The sequence below is a fragment of the Podarcis vaucheri genome (assembly GCF_965113315.1).
Source record: "Podarcis vaucheri genome assembly, chromosome: 5".
Lineage (NCBI taxonomy): Eukaryota > Metazoa > Chordata > Lepidosauria > Squamata > Lacertidae > Podarcis > Podarcis vaucheri.
The window spans coordinates 101,278,150-101,304,430 of NC_138763.1; the positions used below are offsets into that span (position 1 = coordinate 101,278,150).

Below are 26,281 nucleotides of genomic sequence, written 5' to 3' on the forward strand. Positions count from 1 at the left end.
CCCACTTCATTCGATGGTGTCCTTCATGCATCTGACAAAGCAGGCTAGCAGTATACGTGCCAATGTTTATACCACAACAAATCATTAGCCAAGGTATTACAAGGCACTGGAGTTTTTCTGCAGCACACTATATGGATACCCCTCTGGAATTAAAAATTCGTAACAGTGTTCTCCCTACCCTATTCACCCGTTTTTCATTCATTTTGACTCTGGGCAGAGAAAGGTTTGAGGATTGCCAACTATGTTTTGCCTTGAGAAAATTCTTGGCGGAATAGCATCAGGAACCTTGTGGTAATGCTGAGTGGAAGTACAGATTATGTAATTAATAATATTTATACAAGCCTTGATCTCTTGATATAAGCATTTAAAATTATGCATAATAATAAAAACTACACATACTAAAATCTGATAGAACTCAGTACACTGAGAGGATATTAGTAAGGAAAACCTTCATGGTTTCCTCAGCCTCCAAGTAACTTTTGCCCCTTCCCCTTCATTATTCCCATTAAAGCCCTTATAAGGATCACAAGCCCAAAGGCAACCTCACAAAGGGAAACTGTAAACACAGAGATCAAGAACCAAAGAACAAATGAAAGATCACAGTAATATTTTTGGTTTTTTTAGCAAAACAAATGGCTTACAAATCGTGATTTGAGGAAAAGGAACCATGATCCCAGCGTGAGCCTTATGCTAAGCCAGGAACCAATAGTTCACTGTTCCTTTTCACCCCAGGATAGGAGTAAAGTGGAAGCAATTTCTGTGTTCATGGTAAACTATTAACTATGGCTCCTTGTGGACACACTCCTTGAAGGGCTGAACAAATGATGAGGAGCAGGGAGTCAACTTGAGTAGACACGACAAAAGCATAGCTGTCAACTGTCCCTTATTTGGCGGGAAAGTCCCTTATCCCAGCGCCGTGTCCCGCTGCTGTCCCTTACTGATGATGTCCCTTAAATTTCCCGGGTTTCAAAGGAAGCAGCTCCTCTCCCTCCCTCCCTGCCGGCCAGGGAGGAGGGAGGCTCCAACTGTGTTGCTTGGCTGCGTTGCTCACCCAAAAAGGAGTCTAAGAACGACTGGGGGGTGGAGCTTGCATGCCTTGTGCCAATCAAATCAGCCGCGTTGCCTGGGGACTCGCCTTTGCTCAGCGCTTCCCAGCGGAGAGGTGACAGTGGTTTTCCTTGCTGCATCCCCTTTGCTGGGTTGCTGCACTGTGGGAACCACTGTTTGAGGCTTTGTTTGGCTGCTGGCTGGGCTTTCTGACTTTGGCTTGGAGGGGCTCAGAAGTTGAACATACCTGTGCTTGGAAAATCCCTTATTTTGGCTGCTGATCCCTTATTTTTGAGGCTGCTGGTCCCTTATTTTCAAATCTGTAAGTTGACAGCTATGGACAGAAGTCATACCTGCCTCTGAAACACGAACTTCCTTTTCCCGAGCAGTTTTTATTGATGATGTTGTTGTATTTTTGTATGCTCTATACTACCTTGCTGTATTTTTATGAAATTGTCTATACGTATTTAAATAAGTAAACATTTAGTAATGTAGTTATGATTTATTTTGTTTTAGGTACCCTGCTCTGCGATGGCAATGAAGGAGCAATATATATTTTATTAAAAAAAAAAATACATACCTTCTATTGCTGTTAAATCCCATGCCAAGTCTGTCTACCTCACTTTTCTTTTTACCAGCCATATTTATTTTCTCATCTTTCATCTGAATTTCAAGATCTTTGTAGGCCAGTCGTAATGATGACACCCTAAAAACAGAGCAGAGTCAACGTATTTCAAATGGAAACCCGAATCTCCCCACCACCACCCACTGATCAATGCAGATAACAGTAATAGCAGGTGACCAAAAGTGCCACCAAGGGGGGACTGCATGCAACTGTCATATGAGGATTGTGTGGGAAAAGCACACACTGAGCCAAAACCTTTTCTAGCTTTTCCTAACAGAAAAGGCTTTTTCACATACACAAGTCAAACATGTCAGAAGTATAGCACTGCTCTAAGACGGGGCGGGCGACCTTCCAAAAATGATCTGTGGAGCTGTGGTACAGTCAGGCAAAAGGAGCCAAAAGGCTTACAGAAAGGCACAATGCCATTGGCTGGGCAAGAACAGTGGAGTTTGAGTCTGACCACCTAAGGAAATGATCCTCCGGTAAAAAGGACAGGGCAACGTGATCGGAAGAGCGGGCATTTGCTGAAGCTTTTCAGTGTATCCAAAAGCATGGGTTATTGCCTACCAGAGACAGTCTCCACTTATGCATATTAGGCTCACACATGTGTATATACACACAGTGCCAGGAAATAGTTAAATAAATCTATTCAAACTGCAAAAACAGCAAAAATGGCTCCTAAAGAGCGGGAAAATCCCAAGCTTGCAATCCCAGGAGCCTTTGCACAGACCTTTGAGGCCTGCGGAGAGTTGGATTTTGAGAAAGGAGGTTTGGAGGGAATGACTGTGGTGGAGTTTGGTGGATTTTTGTGGGTTTCTGAATATTTAGAGGGTGTTTACAGGCTTTTTAGATGGTGTTCCCACTATACGCAATTTCATGTATATATACGCACCACCCAGGAACCTAAGTTCAAAATGTATCTTCACCACTCTGAAAATTCAATGCAAATCACAACACAAAAGGGGGTGGGGGGGAGATAATTAACTCAAAAATCTTATTGATGGATATATGTTTAACTGCCTGTTGTACATCTAGCTTTCCACCCTCAGAAGCATCCCCCTCCCGGAGTGGGGATCTCCAGCCTCCATTTTCCCTCTGTTGTCCCTGTGCTCCCCTTCGATTACATTGGTACATTCAATTGATCTCCTGCAATAATACAACCCAGAAACCAATGAAAAATTACAGGACATAACATGACCACCAGGTAGTAACTTAAGATTGTCAGATACTTATTTAAAAATACTTTGCAAGGGAATAAAAGTTAAGAGGAGAAAATAAAGAAATGAAATTGAAATGATTATAATGAATGAATGAATGAATGAACGAACACATATTAATAGGATTAAATTCACGGGAGTTTTTGCAATACAGCTTCTGATCCTGAAGCCATGCAAGTAAGTTGCAAAAGCTTTCGCTCAGCCAACGTGCACTTGACTTTCCAATTACAAAACAAAAAACACACTTACTTTTATCTCTCTCTGACAGCATTAACAAAATCAAGAAGGTAAGAACAATATGCGTCTTCAAAACAAGGTGCAATTTTTGTGTGTGTGACCCATGAATAACCTCCTAAGGGGTCATGAAATGACAGCATAGGTATTCATAAAAGTTTTAACTAAGATGTGTTGAAATGCCAAAATGTTTGCAGGTATATTTTAAAAGGACAAGCTGGGTGCAATGTATTTGAATGTGCTATTCTCCCCAAACACCTTCAACTATCCCTGAAAATAACCGGGGGGGGGGGCGGGGTGCAAGGAAAGTATTCAGGGATATATTGCATTAAAGTAAACTATGTAGTCTAGGGGCGGGATCGAACTAATAGTTCCATCTGAATGGGGATTTCCACAAGCTCATCCTGGAATATGAACTAGATTGCTGGTTTGAGAGAGCCACAATAATTGCTTGAAACTCCTAAAAACGCATTTATGCTGCCATCTAGTGGCCGACTGAAAAGTAGCTGGGCATTTTAACATGAGGCTTTCACTTCAAGCAAGTCATTTCTGTTCAGTCTGCTTTGTGTTGAACATCGTCTGAATACCCCTAAATTGCACAATTCAGCCTAGGATTTGTCGGAATCTTAGGGACACTCCTTGCTAATTACAAAGGTAAAGGACCCCTGACAGTTAAGTCCAGTCACGAATGACTCTGGGGCTGCGGCGCTCATCTCACTTTACAGGCCGAGGGAGCCGGCGTTTGTCCGCAGACAGTTTTTCCAGCTCATGTGGCCAACGTGACTAAGCCACTTCTGGCAAAACCAGAGCAGCACATGGAAACACCTTTTACCTTCCTGCTGGAGCGGTACCTATTTATCTACTTGCACTTTGACGTGCTTTCGAACTGCTAGGTTGGCAGGTGCTGGGACCGAGAGACGGGAGCTCACCCCTTCGAGGGATTCAAACCACCGACCTTCCGATCGGCAAGCCCTAGGCTCTGTGATTTAGACCACAGCGCCACCTGCACCCCCATCCTTGCTACTTAGGAATAAATAAAGAAATAAATAAATAAAATCCAACTTTAAAGGTGCCAAGAACGAAAACGCTGCACCCATTTGCCTGGAAACCTGCAAGCTTTTTCCACTGGCAAGATGCATGCAAATTTCATCCTTAAGCTCTTCAATGGAAGCCCCGGGGTCCCCCAACAACTCCTGGGGCTGGGGCTGACGGGGTGAGGGGTAGTGTTTCAGTCGCTATGCCCAGGCTTTGGAATATCCTCCCAAAGGAGACCCACCACCCATCCTCTCTCTCCCATGGCATTTGGCTACACTGTAAAGATCTTTCTTTCCAGGAAGGATTTTGGTTAATAATAATAATAATAATTTATTATTTGTACCCCGCCCATCTGGCTGGGTTTCCCCAGCCGCTCTGGGCGGCTTCCAACAAAGATGAAAAATACACTAAAATGTCACATATTAAAAACTTCCCTGAACAGGGCAGCCTTCAGATGTCTTCTGAATGTCAGGTAGTTGTTTATCGCTTTGACATCTGATGGGAGATCGTTCCACAGGGCGGGTGCCACTACCGAGAAGGCCCTCTGCCTGGTTCCCTGTAACTTGGCCTCTCGCAGTGAGGGAACTGCCAGAAGGCCCTCGGCGCTGGACCTCAGTGTCCGGGTAGAAAGATGGGGGTGGAGACGCTCCTTCAGATATACTGGACCGAGGCCGTTTAGGGCTTTAAAGGTCAGCACCAACACTTTGAATTAAGCATTTCACATTTGTCAGAAGCTGTTATAATCATTTTCTTGGGTGCTTTAATTAGCGTTTTAATCTCATCTGCTTTTTAGCATTCTATTTCTCTAGCCGCCTGTTAAAATGTTGTTTTTTTAAATATTTTGTATTTTAAATTGACTGTAAGCGGTCTTGAAGGCAGTATAACGTGTTTTGAAATAAAAGGGGGGGATTGCCTAAGGGGGAGCTAGTCCACATTGTGCACGACACACGTTATTGGAATGTCATGGGCATCATCCCCTGCTGGCTGAGGCTGAGCGGAGTTTGAGTCCAAGGACATCTGGAAAGTATCACAAGTCTGAGAACATCCTGTTATCACAGCTTGCTCAAACTGCTTTTCAACTCCATCAGCTGCGCTTCAGGCTAAAGGAAAACAGGGGCTTCTTGAAGCATAACAGGTGCTGTCTAAAGCATGGGTAATAATAATAATAATAATGTCAGGTAGTTGTTTTTCTCTTTGACATCTGCTGGAAGGGCGTTCCACAGGGCGGGTGCCACTACCGAGAAGGCCCTCTGCCTGGTTCCCTGTGACTTGGCTTCTCGCAGTGAGGGAACCGCCAGAAGGCCCTCGGCACTGGACCTCAGCGTCCGGGCTGAACGATGGGGGTGGAGGCACTCCTTCAGGTATACTGGGCCGAGGCCGTTTAGGGCTTTAAAGGTCAGCACCAACACTTTGAATTGTGCTCAGAAACGTACAGGGAGCCAATGCAGGTCTTTCAAGACCGGTGTTATATGGTCTCGGCAGCCGCCCCCAGTCACCAGTCTAGCTGCCGCGTTCTGGATTAATTGCGGTTTCCGGGTCACCTTCAAAGGTAGCCCCACGTAGAGTGCATTGCAGTAGTCCAAGCGGGAGATAACCAGAGCATGCACCACTCTGGCGAGACAGTCCGCGGGCAGGTAGGGTCTCAGCCTGCGTACCAGGTGGAGTTGGTAGACAGCTGCCCTGCATACAGAATTGACCTGTGCCTCCATGGACAGCTGTGAGTCCAAAATGACTCCCAGGCTGTGCACCTGGTCCTTCAGGGGCACAGTTACCCCATTCAGGACCAGGGAATCCTCCACACCTGCCCGCCTCCTGTCCCCCAAAAACAGTAGTTCTGTCTTGTCAGGATTCAACCTCAATCTGTTAGCTGCCATCCATCTTCCAACCACCTCCAGACACTCACACAGGACCTTCACCGCCTTCACTGGTTCTGATTTGAAAGAGAGGTAGAGCTGGGTATCATCCGCATACTGATGAACACCCAGCCCAAACCTCCTGATTATCTCTCCCAGCGGCTGCATATAAATGTTGAAAAGCATGGGGGAGAGGACAGAACCCTGAGGCACCCCACAAGTGAGAGCCCAGGGGTCTGAACACTCATCCCCCACCACCACTTTCTGAACACGGCCCAGGAGGAAGGAGCGGAACCACTGTATAACAGTGCCCCCCGCTCCCAGCCCCTCAAGACGGTCCAGAAGGATGCTATGGTTGATGGTATCGAACGCCGCTGAGAGATCCAGCAGAACTAGGAAACAGCTCTCACCTTTGTCCCTAGCCCGCCGGAGATCATCAACCAGTGCGACCAAGGCAGTTTCAGTCCCATGATGAGGCCTGAATCCCGACTGGAAGGGATCCAAATGGTCCGCTTCTTCCAGGCGTGCCTGGAGTTGTTCGGCAACCGCTCGCTCAATCACCTTGCCCAGGAATGGAAGATTTGAGACTGGGCGATAGTTGGCCATCGTGGCCGCATCTAAAGATGGTTTTTAAAGAAGCGGTTTAATAACCGCCTCTTTCAGCGGGTCTGGGAAGGCTCCCTCACGGAGGGAAGCATTCACCACCCCACGAAGCCCATCGCCCAGTCCTTCCCGGCTAGCTTTTATAAGCCAGGATGGGCAAGGATCCAGGAGACAGGTGGTTGGTTTCACTCGTCCAAGCAGCCTGTCCACAAACTAAGGCTTGGGGGCCGGATGCAGCCCAATCACCTTCTAAATCCGGCCCGCGAACGATTCAAGAATCAGTGTGTTTTTACATGAGTAGAATGCGTCCTTTTATTTAAAATGCCTCTCTGGGTTATTTGTGGGGCATAGGAATTCATTCACAAGGCCTGAGGGACAGTGGATGAGCCCCCTGCTGAAAAAGTTGGCTGACCCCCTGGTCTAAAGCATTCCCCGCATCAAGAACCATTCAGCGCAACTACAAAAATCCAGCTTACGTATTTGCTAAGCAAACATATTATACATGCAAAGTGAGCTACACTTACAGCGGCTCTTCCTTCTCAGTTCTTTTGCTAGCATGCATATCTTCTTTCATTTTATCTACGGCTTGGGCTTGCTTCTCAATTTCGTTAAAGCTCTTGCTGCTCATCTTCTGGGCCCCCAAACCACCTTTCTTGGCTCCAAGCTTTAATGAAAGATATAAGTCATTTTACAGTCTGAAATGTCAGTGAATAGGAGGAGAGGAGCGGACCAATAAAGTAAACAGCTAAAAAAGCCAATGCAATTCTGGGCTGCATCAATAGGAGTATTGCATCTAGATCAAGGGAAGTAATAGTGCCACTGTATTCTGCTCTGGTCAGACCTCACCTGGAGTACTGTGTCCAGTTCTGGGCACCACAGTTCAAGAAGGACACTGACAAACTGGAACGTGTCCAGAGGAGGGCAACCAAAATGGTCAAAGGCCTGGAAACGATGCCTTATGAGGAACGGCTAAGGGAGCTGGGCATGTTTAGCCTGGAGAAGAGGAGGTTAAGGGGTGATATGATAGCCATGTTCAAATATATAAAAGGATGTCACATAGAGGAGGGAGAAAGGTTGTTTTCTGCTGCTCCAGAGAAGCGGACACGGAGCAATGGATCCAAACTACAAGAAAGAAGATTCCACCTAAACATTAGGAAGAACTTCCTGACAGTAAGAGCTGTTCGACAGTGGAATTTGCTGCCAAGGAGTGTGGTGGAGTCTCCTACTTTGGAGGTCTTTAAGCAGAGGCTTGACAACCATATGTCAGGAGTGCTCTGATGGTGTTTCCTGCTTGGCAGGGGGTTGGACTCGATGGCCCTTGTGGTCTCTTCCAACTCTATGATTCTATGATTCTATAAACTAAACAAAGGCATCTGTTTGTACAGGTAGGTAAAGAAACTACATGTGCATTTGTTCTGTCACATTGTAAACAAGAAAAGAAAAAAGTTTCAACAATGGCAATGGCCGGCTGAATCAAGACCCAGTTTGCACCTCACAGACAAACCAAACCCCAATTTCTCCTGCACTTCCTGGTTTGTGGTAATCTCAAGTTTTGACACCTAAATGTATTTTGCCTTCAAACCACAACATGAAAAAAGATTCTGGGATTTAGAAGCACACTATAGTTAGCAGTCGCCATATGTCTCACTAGTTCAGACGCCACCATGGCAAAAACCAGTTTGCTCTGAACCAGGAACAGAGGCGAGCATGCCATCCCACAGAACACTCCTGATGGCCAGGCCATGATTTTTCAACAATATGCAGCACTATGAAATGTTAGCACAATGCTTACCAATTGTGGCAAATACTACTCCTTGTACGCTCATGGTCAAATTACATAAAATACAGTGGACCCTCTGGATATGAATTTAATTCATTCCGGGATCCGCGCGCACCCCAAAAAATCCATATCCAGAGTGGCGAAACCCAGAAAAATACTTCCAGGTTTGCCACTTTTGCAACCTGAAGTTTACGTTACTCGAGAGTAACGTAACCCAAGGGTCTCCTGTACAGATAGAACAAATGTACTCTGTTACCAAGATACAAAAGTCATCTAGGGTGCTATATAACTGCAGAAATACCTCCCGCAAATGGATCACTCCTTTATTCCAATGCAATGCTTCAACATACATATTCCTACATGCATGAAGAATCCTCAGCTGGGTCTCTATATGTATAGCCTTTAAGTAAACAAACAAAGCTGGAAGCTCGTTAAGTCAGCTCTTTAAAAGAGGACTAGAGAGCTGGATCCAGTCTCTCTTCCATGCCAAATACAGTGGTACCTCAGGTTACATACGCTTCAGGTTACAGACTCCGCTAACCCAGAAATAGTACCTCGGGTTAAGAACTTTGCTTCAGGATGAGAACAGAAATCGTGCTCCGGCGGCACGGCGGCAGCAGGAGGCCCCATTAGCTCAAGTGGTGTTTCAGGTTAAGAACAGTCTCAGGTTAAGAACTGACCTCCGGAATGAATTAAGTACTTAACCCGAGGTACCACTGTAGCTAATGAAAAGGATAATCAGCTTTTGAGAAGAGGACAACATGCACGCAGTACTTCTTTTGGGCAGGAGTCCCAATATTTATTATGGATTTTAAAATTTATTTTGGTGTTTTATACCTTTTACCTAAAGACAAATGGCAGTGTACAAAAATTCAACATAGATCCTATGGAAAAAACTAATTTACAACACCATTAACAGAAGAAAACATGGCACCGAATCACTTACCCCCTTTCTTGCTTGATTTGGCTTCTTCTTTATCATTGAGCTGGCCTCTGGAAAGTTAAAAACATATTTTGTTATGATCTGTATTTTTTGAGCATGCAAATGTTCTTAACAACAATCTGCACAAAAGCATGATGTATCAGCAAGCTTCCCCCTTTATTTTCCTTAACTGAAATACAGCAGTTTCATTAATAAAGAAATTAGCAGTACAGTGTAGTATGAAATGTCTTATTTTCAACATTAAAATATTAGCTACAGTATAAACAAATACATTTCTGTGAACTACCAAAGGGCGAAGGATATAGCAATTCAGAGAAGTTGTCCAACTGACAAGCATACCTCCTTGATATTTAACCAAAATTGTCAGATTTTACACACTTTTACACACACTTTTACACACACACACACACACACACGGTACAGAAGTATGAACAAACTATATGCCCCGGGGCAGAATGGGGAGGGAATCAAGCCACTAGGCACAAATTAGGAAACCAGTTAATAACTTGTATGCCATCTCCAAAAAATTGCTTAGGGAAAGTGTGCTTTTAAAGAATAAGGCACCTAGAGAACAAAATCTTCCTCTCTCTAATGCATTTAGCTTCCACCCTTCAACTCAAAGTTTCAGAATAGAATTTCGGGTCATAAATCTAAACCAGCAGACATTAAATCAGTTGATACACCTTAAGAGCAAAATAATAATAATAATAATAATAATAATAATAATAATAATAATAATATATTATTTATACCCCGCCCATCTGGCTGGGCCTCCCCAGCCACTCTGGGCGGCTTCCATAGAAACCAAAAATACAATAAAATATCACACGTTAAAAACTTCCCTGAACAGGGCTGCCTTAAGATGTCTTCTGAATGTCAGGTTGTTGTTTATCTCTTTGACACCTGATGGGAGGGCGTTCCACTGGGCGGGTGCCACTACCGAGAAGGCCCTCTGCCTGGTTCCCTGTAACTTGGCTTCTCGCAGTGAGGGAACCGCCAGAAGGCCCTCAGCGCTGGACCTCAATGTCCAGGCAGAACGATGGGGGTGGAGACGCTCCTTCAGGTATACTGGGCCGAGGCCGTTTAGGGCTTTAAAGGTCGGCACCAGCACTTTGAATTGTGCTCGGAAACGTACTCGGGAAGAGTGATCTACTCAGTACTAAGAGGAAGACTGGACCCTTCCCCACACCAATAGTTTTTCTTACGCTCTTATTAAAAGGAAATGAGACAAAATCATGGCGGTGACTAGTCATGAAGGTTTGCATACTACCTCCAGAATCAGTGACAGGATGTTGCTAGGGAACAAGAGGAGACTGCCCTCATATTCTGCTTGTGGGGATTCCAAGAGGCATCTGTCTGGCACTGTGAGAAAAAGAATTCTGAACTGCATAGGCCCCCATCCAGCAAATCTTTCCTTATGTTCCCAGAGCTGAAATTGTTAATCATGTTTGTTGAATATAAGATCCACATTCACAGAAATAAGGATGCAGACCACTCCTATAGGTGAGGATCTCCAGACTGATGCCAGCTTAATACCTCAAATACTGAAGTATTAAATGGCCAAGAGGATATTCAAGATGTTTAAGAAATGTATGGGAATATCAGCGATCCAGAAATATAGTCGGGGGAAATTAAAAGCATCTAAGACTGTTTAAATTGTTAGAGGTTTGAAGGTGTTTGTAGAATTTGTACTGTTCAAACAGAAAGGGGTCAAACCATCGCAAGAGGTGTTGAAATTTTGGGAGGCTGGATAGTTACAATGGAATGGTCTCGGTGGTGGGGTGCACATTTTTATTCTTGTTTATTTACTATCATTACTTTCTCAAATTAAAACAAAAAACAAAAAATGAATTTGTTAGAGGGTGATACATTTGCTTAAATTGGTATAAGAAGCTAAGAAACTGTTATTTTGCTCTATTCCACGTAAGTCCTAAATGTGGAAACTCAAGCAGTAAAACAGGATATTTAAAAAGATCCACGGTCACCTTTGCTATGCGTGGTGCCTGAGGCATTTACATTCTCCGAGTTGGCTAAAATAAGAGATAAAAACAAACACACATCACTAACTAAAAAGGTCAATGTTTTAAATAAACAACAGAATTTATAGTACATGGCAACTGCTGGACCCTAAAGGCCAAACTATTGCGGGACAGGGAGGGGGTTAAGTGTATGATACTGTCTTTGAAGGACTGCACTATTCCAGACTACAGCTGGGGGAAATTACAGGTCTAAACTCCCCTATGTTACAGATGCCAAGACTTATAACAAGCTAGCCTGTTTTGGCCAGATGTGTTGGTTTTCATATGAAAGGATTCATCATGGAGGAGCATTCAAATATGCAATCCCCCACCTACATTCTGACCTGTGACAGGCTCAGGAGGCCTTTATCACATTACATTTCTCAGAAGAGAAATAAGCATCGTGAATGGAGCAAAAGGGCACATTTAGATGCACTTCAATACTGCCCATACCTAGATATTGTGCTGGCTCTGGTGGCAGTCATTAAATGTTCAGTGCAAAATTTGCACTGCTTTTCCCAAACCAAACTCACTTCAAACATGTACACATTAAAAAACACACAGGACTGTTTTGGACTGATTACCTAATGAAGCTTGTGGCGAGACACTAAGGCAATCAACACTTGGTCCATGTTCAGGATCTTCTAGATATATAAAAACATTAAGCACAAATAGTCCATTTCAGAATATTCAAAAATACCTTACTAGAGAGATTTCCCCCCACAGACACTCATTTCCCCCACCCCGAACTTCCACTCTCTGTGAACTTTTTTCACCGGAAAAATAAATTAATCACAGTATTAAGAAGTTGGAACTGCAAATGGATTACAACATGAAAGTGGCAACAGATTTTTGTAACTATGCTGCATTTCTATCATGTTTGAAGTTGTGCTTCAGATGCAGTGACAATAGAACTGGCTAAGTTATTATTCATAAAGCAGCATAAGACATTCCCCTTTTGCAGAAGTTTGTTAAACACAGATGCCTGCTTTTTAGCATCTATTGTTATTGAATGTGCAGCGATATTATAAAAGGGCCACACAAGAATAAGCAGTAGCCAAGAATGCTAAACTTTAGTCTAAAACCTCTGTCTCTCCTCCTCAAATTGTACCTTCTTTGCTCTCTGAATCATTTTCTAGAGAAGTCTGTTTTAGAGTACTTGTCTCCTGATGTGATAACTCCCATTCTGTGTTGATAACCTGCAGAAAAGGAAAAATTAGTTACTACTATCTATTTGGAGTAAGCCCAAAGTAACCCCAAAACTGAACTAGCTAAGACACTGGTTAATCTCAATGTTTATGCCGTCATGAAAATTATAGACACACGTATAAGACATCTAAAATTTCACACCTACATTTTTTCAGTAAGAAAAATTATGAATCATCTACGGGACAAAAGTAAAGGATCCAAATAGTTCTGCCATAACTTGTCACTAGAATATTTTCACTAATTACATAAAGTTACAGAATTAGATAAGACAACTGCCAATTCCGTAAATTCAACAACCCTACAAACATTACTTAAAATCAATGTAAACTTGATTACAAAGTGTTGTATTTTGTATAAACAGTAACTGATAGCAATCATTGTCACAAGACTGATAAAAAGTGATGCACTTTCAGATTGAAATTACATGGCAGGTCACATATTGCTCAATCAGTCCGAAGCGGGGGATGCTGGATGCACATCTGGCCACCAGCGCAGAGTGGGAGAGCAAGGACTAAACTGCCACCTACCACTATGATCAACTGTAGGAAGTGCAATGTTGTGTTGGCATAAACTAGAGACATCATCTATTCTGCTGCTGAACAGAGGCAGCTCATGCCAACACAGGGACAACACTGCATTGCCTTTGATCTGTGACTAGTCCCCACCCTCCCACTCTTGGTTGTGGTGGCCAGGAAGAGCATGGATCCATGGCCCTCTCAAGACAATAGATGGGACGTTTACTGTACATCCATGCATGGGCCAGAACAGATACTAAAACTTTGCTACTTGAGAAATACCAGAGACTTAAGAAGCAAAATTCAACTTATTCTATACCCGAGGAGTAACGTGAGATGCAAAGAAGTCTTCCTCTTTTTCTTGTGGTGATAGAGGGGGGGCTCCACTGCCATCTATCCACAACTAGAACAAACACAGCATGTCATCTCATGATGTTCCCTCAACAAGGTATGTTTTAGGCATAATCAACAGCATGTACAGACAGTTTCATAAAGGCATCACACGGGACTAGTCTTTGAAACGAAGGCAAACATACAGGAGTGCAAGACCTATTGGAAATGTTGCAATGGATACAGTTAATGTAAGAATTCAAAATCTGATGGCTGCTAAGCTCCAGACAATTTACACTGGCATTCACATGCTCCAATGAAAATTCAGCAGTTCTCAAATTCTTTCAGCATCACCATTCCCTCTGACAGCAAATTTGGGTCGTCAACTTGAAACTGACCCAAGGCTACCCAAAAATAAGGTCACACAGATTCTAGACACTTGGGATTTCCCTAGGTATAGAGAAATGTACTTTCATAAATCCAAAGAAAACAATTCAAGAAAGAACACAGTTCTATAGACTTCCAAGAGCCACAGAAAATCAATACTAGAGTAGACCATTGTATTGCCCAGATAGGAAACTTCCAGGTTTATATTCAAAGCCAAAGACAGGCAAACCTATTTGTATGCCTTGGTGGGGTGGGAAAACATACTGCTGCTACCCAATCATAGCTAAGCTAAAATGCATTATTTCTCTACTGTTTCCTATAGGCAGCTGTAGTCCTTTTCACATATTCATCATATGAAGGGAGCTCCATTCTGCAGAACAAAGTGTAGACTTCCATAAAGTCACACAGATGTGAAGATAAATATTACATTTAATGGCCTCATATAAAATACAGTTAATAGAAGTAACTAAGGTCAGAAAAACAGAAAAAATATTTCAAACCTGTATAAGTTGTCATTAATTTTAAATATGATCAGTGCATCAGATTAACATAAGAGTGATTAGATCAGGACTATAAATACATTATAATTGCATAATAAATTCCCCATACCCGTTGATATCCAGTCAGATTATTTTATTGTTTTTTTAAGCAAGTGCAAACACAAACAGCCAGGAACAGGGTTTTTATTGTAGTCTCTGTGGAACGCTCCCCAGGCCCCACTCATTAGCAGCCATGCTCCACACCTACCATATGTCTCCTTGAATGTCTCCTTGAATGAGAACGTCTCTTCATTTCCTTGGGTGGAGGTGGGGGGGATTTGCAGGGTGTTTATGTCAACCTCTGGCTTGCAGGGCTGGAACACAGCCTACTGCACAAAGGTCAGACGGACATTTATTGCCCACTTTTCTACGCAGCCTCCAAAAATTTGACCAAGAAGGAATGAGGGCCCTCGGACAGAAAAAGATTTCATACCTCTGCAGTAAAGATTAGGTAGCTACTTTTTCAAGGGCTGCAAGACTTACAGTCAGTGTTGGAAACTCAGATCTATAAGCTAGATGCCAAATGGCTCCTTAAACCAGGTGACAGTCATTTCAGGGCCGGATGGCTTCAAAGTCGTATTTTTCCATACAACCTTTTTGGTTCCTGAAATTCTAATTTTGCCTTTTATAAAATATGTTTCACAGTTCATACGAAATCAGTGAACCTCTTGGTCACACTTTATGTTGGTGAACATATTAAACCTCCTCTGATTGCACAGGTAATGTCTTAATTATACAGGTATTGTACCCCAACATAAACACTTCTGCAACTTTGGTGAAACTGTATGATGAACAAGAATGTACTTGGTGCAAAATATTTCATTTCAGTGAAAATATGGTAGTGGGGTCCCCCTCCTAATTTTTTGTAATAATCTGTTCAGGAATACAAAGCACCCAGGAAATACAATTTACGTGATTAATATTAATCAGGGCTTTTTTTCTAGAAAAAGAGGTGCCAGAACTCTGCCTAAATGCTACAGAGGTGACAGAATGCACCAAAGAGATGACGGAAGCCATGATATGAATTGATACAGCATCTTCCATCTTTCCTCATTACTGCAACATTCTTAAAGAGCTAAGCAAATGTCTGAACACCATGTGATTGGTTGCATGTCAGCTTTATAAGCATTCGATTTCCTGGAAATACAACAGTGGTCTAACAAGACAGTAAAAACAAGAATCAATGAATCAGGTAGAGTGCAGATCACTTACATCAGTACCATACTTCCGTGTTGCCTGAGCTGCAAGCGACTTAATTTTTTCCCTGTAAAGTTGAGCAGCACGACTGCTATACTTAGCATTGGTGTCAGTTGTAGTGCAACCATGTTGGTGGAAAAATGCAGACTACAAAAAAGAGAGTACATTAAAGAAAGACAATGTGTGTGTTTTTAAAAGCATTTGAGGGTGGGTTTATTCCTTAAAGTTAAAGCAAATGTATTTATGTTTGGGTTATGCTATGTTAGGGTGGGTGAACATTATCAAGAAACCTTGCATGAATGCAACGAGATGAAAGTTGTAGCATTTTTCTATAGCATTTACATATTTTTCATCTGAGCGTAAATTCAAATATCAAATCTTCAAACATCAAATCAAATCAAATTTTGTTGGTCAACCAAATACAGGTTATAGACAAAAAAGAAAAGAAATAAGATTTTTGCAAGAAAACAAAGTTAATGAGAACAACATGCTAAGATACAAGTAATAAAACATATATACCGTATTTTTCGCCCTAGAGGACGCACTTTTCCCCCTCCAAAAATTAAGAGGAAATGTGTGTGCGTCCTATGGGGCGAATGCAGGCTTTCGCTGACCCCGACCCCTCTCCCTCTCCAGGCTTCAGGAAGCTATCCGCAAGCCTTGCAAGCCCGGCAGGAGTTCCTGCCAGGCTCGCAAGGCTTGCGGGCGGCAGCCTGCAGCCCGAAGCATGGGGCACACTCCGGAGCGCACCCCGGGCTTCGAGCAGATATCGGGCAGCCCCACAAGCTTGGGGGACAGCGGGGAGGCGGAGCGCCGCCATCCCGCTATTCCCCGACCTGGTTTGGAGGCTGGCAGTGGGGAGAAGCGCGCTTCTCCCCAGCGCCAGCCCCACAAGCTGGGGGACAGCGGGGAGGCGCAGCGCCTCCATCCCGCTGTTCCCCGACCTGGTTTGGAGGCTGCCAGCCCCACAAGCTCGGGGGACAGATATCCGCAAGCCTGGGGAGACCGGCGCGACTTCCCGCTGGGCTCCCATGGCTTGCGGATAGCAGCCTGTTCTGGAGGCTGGGGTCGGGGGAAGATCGGGCTTCCCCCGCCCCAGCCCCGCGCCTGGGGGGAAAATAAATTTTTCTTTCTTTATTCCCCCCCAAAAAAAAACTAGGTGCGCCCTATGGGCCGGTGCGCCCTATAGGGTGAAAAATACTGTAATACATACATGTTTGGGGTAAATATCAGGAGCATGAGAAAATCAAGTAGCCATCAGCAGGATTGCATGCACTCAAGCATTATTTTAAAAAGTGCACACAGGCAATCCGAATTCTATAACCTGTATAAATTGTGCAAAATTAACGTTTCTGATTCTGCAGCTGATATTTTGCATAATGTATTCTGGTTTTACTGGAACACAGAAGCCCTAACCCCATACAAATGAGAAAACAACCCCAGATTTCAGCATACATTTTCAAGCATATGTTTGCATCCATAAGGAATAGAAACTTGCTTGTAAACAAAGAAAGAAGGCAGGATTCTCAGAAGCAGAATTTTGTGTTTAGTACAGTATTGCTTGCTGTTCTGGGAACACTTTGTGGTTAAATAAATGGGGTAGAATTGTATACATAAATCAGGGCTGACTAATCTGTGGTTCTCCAGACGCTGCTGAACCACTGGCTGGGACTGATGGGAATTTAAACCAGTAACATCTGAAGGGCTACAGGTTAACCACTCAGGTTTAAATTAAAAAGTGCAGCTTTTGCACCCACAAAAATAACACGCAGAGAGACAGAGACAGAGAGAGAGAGAGCTTCTGCAAAATATGAATGATATGAAACAGTTCAGGGAGTAAAAACTCAACTTCACAAATAAACTTACAGCATTAGCATTTCCTCCAACTTGCATACATCTCAGCTGAAACCATGACCAGTTAGAATCTAATTCTGTAGACCTACCAAAATAAAAAATAAGAAAAAAATTTGAGAACTAACCATTATTTCCAAACAAAATCTTGAAGCAAAACTTTTTTGTTGTTGTTAAATAAATCATGACACTGTGTAATATGTCACGTGTTGCTGTTCATCTGAGGTTGTATTTACCTATTTTTTAGACCTGCTAAGGAACAGATGATTGTTATTATGTGCTCACAGATAAAACCACAGAATTCAAAGAGGGTGCGCTTTCTTTTTCCCATGGCTGTATATGCCATGTAAAAAGTAATTCAGATGAGAAAAGTCTTTAAAGCCAAAATACAAAATTGCCAGTTATGTGGCACATTCATCTAAAAAGGGAAACTTCCATTTATACTTCTGGCATTCTAGCTCCTGTAAACAGAACCAACCAATCTTTAGGAAAGCTGTTCTAATATTCAGTATTCAAAGTATGAAGCTCAACTACCAGCATGACACAGGGGATTGGTTGGTAAAGTAAATAAAGATTGTGATATTCAGTATCGGATATATGACTCATAAATGTTAAGTTCAAAAATGTAAACACATGATTGCAGTTTTCTGATGCACAACCCTCAGACGGCAACATTCACAGTAAAGCTGAAGGCAATCAAATCTTTGTTTATATTTAAAACCACTTCAATTTAATAAAAATATAAATGTTTTATCTCAATGGTAAAATGGAATAAATCCAATAATTTCAACAGAAGTATGTTTATATAATTTAGACCCCACTGTTTCAGACTACCTAAGAAACCATTTAAAACAGTTAACACAATATCACCATAGAATCGTAGAGTTGTAAAGGCCCCCTAAGGCTCATCCCAGCAAGTGGTGCCCCATCCTATTTTAAACTATAGTGGACTCTGCTTAGCTTTGCAACTGTTCTAGCAGTTTCATTGTTGCACCACTAGGAGGGGTCAAAATAAAAAAATTCCTTCCAGTAGCACCTTAAAGATCAACTAAGTTAGTTCTTGGTATGAGCTTTCGTGTGCATGCACACTTCTTCAGATACACTGGGGTATTACTATTTCTGAAATAGACTGGAAAGAGAAGCTGCTGAATTGCAACTCATTACCAAACTCAAAACCATGGAGAGACCTGGTATGAACAAAGACATTGGATTCTTATCTCATTATACATGACTAAGCCATTTTTCACCTTCTCACCCCTTGCCTTTTCCTGTAAGACCTATTGCAGTCGTTAAGAGTCGTCAACAGGCTCATCTCAGCTATCTGCCAATCTCCCATTCCCACCACCCTTCTGAGTAATACCCCTCCCCACCTTCTCACTATATAGAAGGATCTCGCAACTTCTGTTTCAGTGTATCTGAAGAAGTGTGCATGCACACGAAAGCTCATACCAAGAACTAACTTAGTTGGTCTTTAAGGTGCTACTGGAAGGAATTTTTTTATTTTGACTATGGCAGACCAACACGGCTACCTATCTGTCACTAGGAGGGGATAAAAGCAGTAAGAAAACAAGTCAGCACAACAAAAGCCAGGTTAATAGCCATATCCAGAATTTCAGGTCTGATCCAAAAGGCGACTGTCTGATATTGAAAGAGCAATTTTCAGATCTTAACCACTCCTTGGGAATCACACCAAAGAAATTCTCCTGTCTCTACTATTGATGCCAAAGTAGCATTCTGAGGGTGGGATTCAATGCTTTCCCTCTGTCAAGAGAAGGCCCTCCAGAGTAGATTTATGGTGGCACTAGAGGAGGCAGGGGGGAGGAAGACATTGCTGAAAATCTGAAAATTGCCTCCCTCCCCTGTTTTGATGACAGGTGCCTTCTGTCAGCAGAAGGGCCATGTTGTAAGATACCATCCTTATAAAAGAGGCACACAAGATGAACAAACCTTTTACTCACAAATATGGGAGAAAGTCAGACAAATGCAGTAACACAGAAAAAGCATCCTCAATCCAAAAGCAGCAAGCAAATTCCTTACCGAATGAAAGTCAAGTGAACCCCAAGCGATCGATGAGTCCCTGAGCAGTCAATACACAGGAAAACGCCATACGTTATGCTTGCCCAGCTTGGGTTTTTCGCTCCACAGTCGAAGCATATCTAGAAAACAATACAAAAAGTGTATAGCATATAGTGACAAGTACCGTATTTTTTGCACCATAACACTCACTTTTTTCCTCCTGGAAAGTAAGGGGAAATGTCTGTGCGTGTTATGGAGCGAATGCCTGCGGGTGGCGGGGGGGATCTGTTGCAGTCGTTAGCAGAGGATCCATGGTTCCCCTTCCTTCCCTCCTCCGTGGTTACAAAGCATGGATCCACATGGATCCTCAGGATTTTTGCATTGGGCTTCTCCAAACTCACTGTCAGATCACATGTCTGTGGCCACAGCATGAACCACAAAAATCATATATCCACTATTTCGTTTAGAATATTTTTTTTCTTTTCCTCCTCTAAAAACTACATGCATGTTATGGTCTGGTTTGTGTTATAGAGCGAAAAATACGGTAAGCATCTGAACAACAGTGTGAGACCTGCAGAATAAATAGCTCTAAATTACTCCAGCAAATGAGCTGAAGTAAGGCAAAAAGTTGGTTGCCTTGATGTAACTTCTAATGTACCCGCAGTCTTTGAAATTAACTGGGCATCAGGCACATTTTGGACCTATCAACCACTTCGACCAAGTGAAGGTTCCTGGGTGGCGCCTGACATCTCTACCACCTGGAGGCGCATGCCTGGGGATCCTTGGGTCTTGCCTGTTTTCACACACTAATACTCCATCCTGTAGAATTCTATCAGTTATATTTTATCTGCACAATCTGAATAAATTTCAGGAACCAAAATACTTTTTCTGTTCAGCCTGAGCGGGAGCAGTGAACAACATTATAGTTAATTTTTGTAGCTTGTCTTCAACTACCCCACCCCACTGCCCAGCTCCCAGTTGTGAAGAATATTCTCATGTAATGAATGGTCTGTGTCACCATTAAGAAAAAGAGGTAGGAATAGGACAATATATATGAGGACTGTCCTTGAATCAAGTAACTTGTCTTCAAGTTCTCAATGCTCTTAACCTGGCTCAAGGTTGCCACCTGAATTAGCCAGATGATTACCGTATTTTTCGCTCCATTGGACGCACCGGACCATAGGAGGGGGAGAACAGGGAAATTTTTTTTTCTTGTTCTCCCCCTCTAAAACAAGGTGCGTTCAAGGTACATTCACCAGAGCTTGTGGGGCTGGCGGTGGAGGGAAGCGCTGCTTTCCCCCACCGCCAGCCTCAAAGATCCCTGAAGCCTTTGGAGCGCAGCGCCCCGCTGCCCTACAGAGGTTTGCGTGCAGCCGTCCCCAAGCTAGAGCAGTGAGACGGAGCCCTCCGTCTTGCTGTTCTGGCTTGGGAACAGCCTTGCTAGCTTCTGCAGGACAGCGGGGTGAAGGCACCGTCCCCAAGCTAGAGCAGCGAGACGGAGCGCTCCGCAGTGCTCAGTCTTCCTGTTCTGGCTTTGGGCTTAGCGGCGCAGCCTGCATTCGCTCTATAGGACGCACACACATTTCCCCTTAATTTTTGGAGGGGGAAATGTGCGTCCTATAGAACGAGAAATACGGTAGCTGATGGATACACAGGTGGCGCTGTGGTCTAAACTACTGAGCCTCTTGGGTTTGCTGACCATAAGGTTGGCAGTTCGAATATCCTGTTGTTTTGTCCCAGCTCCTGCCAGTCTAGCAGTTCGAAAGCATACCAGTGCATGTAGATAAATATGTACCACTGCAGCAGGAATTTAAAGTGTTTCCGTGCGCTCTGGCACTCATCATGGTGCTCCATGGGCTGGAAACAGTTTAGTCATGTTCACCACATGACCCAGAAAGCTGCCTGCGGAGGAACACTGGCTCCCTCGGCCTGAAAGCGGAGTTGAGCGCCACACCCTATAGTCGAATTGGACTTGACTTAAACCATCCAGGGATCCTTTACCTTTCTTAATAATCAATCACAGTCAGTCTATCAGTTGAAAAATGAGACTTTAGAGCCGTCTTGCCCAAAAATGGCAATCAGACATTCCGTTTTGATGACTGTAATCTTGGTTTAAGGAGCCACTTGGCAACTAGTTTATATAGCTGAGTTTCTAAAGCTGTACCTGCAGGTGGAAGACCGTCACCTAGCTGCTTCGGATTATATAGTCTATCTCTTTATTAGGTCACCTATCAGAACACTGTACAAAAGAAGCCCAACATGTCTAGGGCTGCAATTCTATGCACACTTAACTGGGAGTTAAGCATCTAGAACACAGTAGGCATTCTCCAAATTACCATGCATAGAATTGATATCCACTCTGAGTTATACAAACAAAAAACACTCACTAGGATAACTGTCACCATCTGAAACCTAACATGTGCATGTGAACAGACCCGTTAACAAACATTAATATGATCCAGAACAATATACAACCTAGTTTTTAAACTGTTAAGACATCAGAATACCTAACAAGGTACCAGAAGAACATGTTACTTTTATCCATTCGGCAACCTCTGAATTCCAAATCCTCCTTGTTATGATCATGTCCACACACAGCTACCTCAAAACCACTTGACTGAAGTAACAGTGGCCTTATAATCCAACATTTGAACTTTGTGAACCTGAAGATCATATCTACATATCACTAAAGAGCTATAACAGAGCAGTAATTATTTTCAGCTAGTCCACTTGCCAGCAACCAATTTGCCTGAACCAGTTTGCCCTGCAGCATTTCTATTTCATCATCTTATAAGATGATTTCATCATCCTCATAGTTTAATCTGTTATAACTCAGAACAAGTTCGGAATCACTGCTTGAAATGAACATGCTGTTTTACTCATATTTCCACAAACCATCAGAACAGAAGATAAAGTAACTTGACTTTGGGCACCGTAACCGTTCATTATAAAATTATACAGTCATGTCAGAGTGTGCAGGAACGAGCAAACAAAATTACATGAAGAAAATACGCAGAAATAACTGCCTGTGGGAAAAGCCCACATTACGGTGCTCCTCCTATTCTGAAAGGTCACTGACTCACTCTTCACCAAGAAGAAAATGCAAAACACAAAATCAACTACAGCCCTAGTTCCTAAGCCACCTCATCAGTTTTCACTCCCTTCCATGCTGTGCTTTAAAGGAATATTGCCAACAGTGACAAGGCAGACAGAACCTTGACCATGAATTCCAGCAAAGAAAAAGGAGTGAGGAGTTCTGGGCAGGAAGCAGATGCACTTCACCTTACAAAAGGCAAGGGATGATTCACAACGTCAGCTCCACAATACATGGATGGATATAAATCAGGAAGGACACATCTACCTACATAGCTTTCCCTACGTTTCCCAGTTTCCCTATACTTGATCCAAGTAAATCAATGTGCCCTTTTTTCTTTTGCGTTTGGCCTTGGGCAGCAGAAAAAAGAAAGCTGAAAGTTTGCCTGCAAAAAGAATGCAGCAAAACCCTTAAAGATTTCAGCCCCTTCCTCAAATCCCTAGAATTGAAGTCCTTTGCAAAAGGGAGACCTGGGTTCCAAACCCCACATTATCCATGAAGCTCAATGGGTGATCTGATCTTGGGCCAGACTCTCTCTCTTAGCCTGACCGACCTCGCAGGGTTGTTGTGACGATGAAATGGGGGGAGCGGGAGGAGGAGGAGGAGGACCATGTGACCACTTTTGAGCTCTTTGGAAGATCAAGGCAATAAATAAACAAATGCAAAAAAAATAAGAGAGAAACGAATCTGGCCACGTCTACGCGAAAGCAAGCCCCGCCTAATCGGACGGAGCTTGCTCCCTACGTACCTCGGGGTGTTGGGATCGCGAGCGCAAAGCGCCTGGCGGATAACGCGATTTCGGGGAGGGAGATCGGAAAGCACCGGGGGGGGGAGCGCGATGGCCACAGAAGGTGCGAAATCAGGACGAAGATCACGATCTCCGTGGGATCTTGCAGTGGCGTAGCGTGGGTTGTCAGCACCCGGGGCAAGGCAAGTAATTTGCGCCCCCTAACCCGTGGATTTGCGCCCCCTAACCCCCAGATGTTGTGCCCGGTGCGGCCGGCCCCCCCCCTGCACCCCCCACGCTACCCCACTGGGATCTTGTTCTCCTCGCGCGCGTCGTGCTTTTGCCCGGCCTCTCGGCGGCCCGAGGGCGGCAGGCAAAAGTAAACAGCCACACGGGAACCACGAAGCTCCCGGAGGCGCGACGTGTCAGCGGAGAGGAGAAGAAGCCCGCCTCCCTCCTTGACGCCGCCGCCGACCTGGCCCCGCTGGCTTACCTTGTTGGTGGGGACGGCGCGGAGCCTCCGGAAAACGGCGCCGATGTCCTGCTTGCTGGGCTCGCACATCCTTCCTCTCGGCCGACGCGACGGAGACGACGACCCAGCCGCCTCAAGAAGCGCCGCCTCAAGCGCCACGGAGGGAGGCCAACCCGCGCGCGCGCCTCGCACGCTCCCGCCAACGGGGCGGGGCCTCCACGCGGCGCCGCGCGCAGGCCCACGTCGCGCCACGCACGCTCCCCGGAGGAGCGTCGCGGGGAAGGGCTGATTTGTTGGGCGCGGATTGGGAAGGCCGGGAAGCGGGGCGGGGCTTCCTTCGCGCCAGCCGGTTGGGCGCTTTGGCGTTGCCTAGGCGACCGGGAGGGCGGGGTTCCTTTCCCCTCGAGCCGAGGGCGGCCCAGGGCGGCGGGGCGCGGAGAGGGTTAATGCGAGGAGGGGGGGGGGAAGGATAGAAAGGAGACACGCGAATAAAGGCGACACGGATGTACGTGTGAACGCTCAACAAGTGAACGGAAAAGGACCAATGCCCGTTTCCTTTTCTCACATTTCATTGATGATCCTCAAAGGAGATGCAAAAAGTTTATACCCAATACAAAGTCCCTTTTTTAAATAGTTTCCTGATCCAAGAAAATAAAGGTGCTCTTTTTGGGAGGGTCGGGGAGCGGAGAAAGAACTGGTTGAAGGTTTGCCTCAAGGTACATGCACTAAAACGTTCAAGATTTCAGCCCCCTCCTCAAGTCCTTAGAAATTAAGAGGAAGGGGGTTGCTGGAGGGCTTTTTTGTTATGTTGTTTAAGGGTGAAGGGACCCCTGACCATTAGGTCCAGCCGTGGCCAAAATGGCTCAAAATGAGCGTTGCAGTGCTCATTTCGCTTTATTGGCCGACGCTTCTGGCGTACCAGAGCAGCGCACGGAAACGCCGTTTACCTTCCCGCCAGAGCGGTACCTATTTATCTACTTGCACTTTGACGTGCTTTCGAACTGCTAGGTGGGCAGGAGCAGGGATTGAAGAACGGGAGCTCACCCCGTTGCGGGGATTCGAACCACCGACCTTCTGATCGGCAAGTCCTAGGATCTGTGGTTTAACCCACAGCGCCACCTGCGTCCCTTATTATGTTGTTTACCTACATGAAAAACAAGCGCAGGCTTGGGAGGAAGGGGGAAGAAATCTAACGGGTTTCATGTAGGGCTTCGGGTTTCATGTAGGGCTTCGTTTCTCCTTTCCAATTAGAGAAGAAGCAGGATGTGATATGACCTGCAACTAAAAAGATGCCTGCTGGGCACAGGGCCAAACTCTGTGGAGGCCCCTAGGCAGCCAAAATCTCAGGGGGCCCCTCACAAATTAACTCTTAATGTATTTTTGGATTTTAAAGCTCAATTGTAATCTTCTGTCTAGATCACTATTATTTTGACCCATAGTTGCAGGGCTTCTGAAAAGCTGCTACCTATTTGGTAATCTGGCACTGACTGGGCAAGGGATAGAGGCCTGTCCCACCAAAAAAGTCTCTCTACAGCACCTGAAAAATTTAAAAGTCAACTTTGTTTTCCCCCCGCGGTAGACTCTTACTTATCAAATGGGCCATCAATTCATTAAAACTATTGGGCATAAAGAATTGGCTCATTTAAGAAGCACTTGGAAATTGGTTCTTTTTAGGAGCTATCAAATCCACTTTTGGGGTTGGGCCAGTAAAAAAATTATTCAGCTCCACAACATATTATGCTTGTTGTATCTGCTGCTGTTGGAGTCAACCTTTGGAGTCCACATGCTGATCATCAGCGTGTCTGTATCAAAGTGCAATGTGATTGCAAAACTAGCTCCACAGAGATTCTGCTTGAGGTAGCATTGAGATACTTCTGGCATGCTGTGCTATTTCCGGCTGTGTCTTGAGCATCAGCAGGAGTTACAAAACCGCTACCCTCCCTCTTGATAGTTAATTGGATAGATAGGATGAGGACACAACATTTCGAGTCCTGGGTGTGGTTTGCAAGTGCACTGTGAATGTTAAATAAAAGCCAGAATTGTATGGTTGGAAGGGACCCTGAGGGTCATCTAGTCCAGGGGTCTGCAACCTTTAGACAAAAAGAGCCACTTGGACCCGTTTCCGAAGAAAAAAAACCTGGGAGCCGCAAAACTCGTCATTATAAAAATAACTTTTTTGTCACTTTTTTATTATTTCTTTGTTTGACCCCTCAGAATTACTCCTCCTCATAGAAATAAACGTTAAATTAACAAGTTACCCTTTTTGTGTGTGTGTGTTCTTCACTCCCCTTCAAAACAGTGACCAGCGTACATGCCCCCTTTCAATGCAGTGACCAGCGTACATGCCCCTTACAATGTAGCAGGCGGGCGGGAAAGTGATGTCGGGATGGTGCGTGACTAATGCACGCACCGCCTCCATGCGACGTCACAGCCAGTACAGCACCCGCCACAGTGGGGAGTGTTGGGGCGCACAATGCGCCTCCTCCCCTCGCTAGTATCCGCCCCGGAGCCGTGGCAAAGGTGTAAAAGAGCCACATGCGGCTCCGGTTGCTGACCCCTGATCTAGTCCAACTGCCTGCAATACAGGAA

General features: G+C 44.4%; 1 protein-coding gene and 1 long non-coding RNA gene across 9 annotated transcripts in view; both read right to left on the reverse strand.

Annotated features, from left to right (window-relative positions):
* Window positions 1–23,866, reverse strand: part of ARFGAP3 (ARF GTPase activating protein 3) — a 37,452-nt gene extending 13,586 nt beyond the window's left edge. The window contains exons 1-11 of one of the 8 annotated variants that reach the window (XM_082223154.1): window positions 23,714–23,866; window positions 19,421–19,539; window positions 17,399–17,471; window positions 15,548–15,679; window positions 13,399–13,482; window positions 12,467–12,554; window positions 11,940–11,996; window positions 11,323–11,367; window positions 9,341–9,387; window positions 7,139–7,278; window positions 1,628–1,753 (exon numbers count right to left, since the gene is read on the reverse strand). In XM_082223154.1, coding sequence (XP_082079280.1) covers window positions 1,628–1,753; window positions 7,139–7,278; window positions 9,341–9,387; window positions 11,323–11,367; window positions 11,940–11,996; window positions 12,467–12,554; window positions 13,399–13,482; window positions 15,548–15,679; window positions 17,399–17,471; window positions 19,421–19,539; window positions 23,714–23,782 — 980 coding nt within the window. In that variant the 5' untranslated portion in view covers window positions 23,783–23,866. Of the gene's footprint in view, window positions 1–1,627; window positions 1,754–7,138; window positions 7,279–9,340; window positions 9,388–11,322; window positions 11,368–11,939; window positions 12,000–12,466; window positions 12,555–13,398; window positions 13,483–15,547; window positions 15,680–17,398; window positions 17,472–19,420; window positions 19,540–23,713 lie in introns of all 8 variants that reach the window. The other 7 variants (XM_082223155.1, XM_082223153.1, XM_082223160.1 and 4 more) reach the window with 7 other exon arrangements.
* LOC309532729 lies at window positions 9,706–11,316 on the reverse strand. Its single transcript, XR_014219983.1, has 2 exons — window positions 10,527–11,316; window positions 9,706–10,020 (listed from the first exon to the last, which is right to left on the reverse strand). It is a non-coding gene; the product is annotated as an uncharacterized lncRNA (long non-coding RNA).
* Window positions 23,867–26,281: the final 2,415 nt, after the last annotated feature.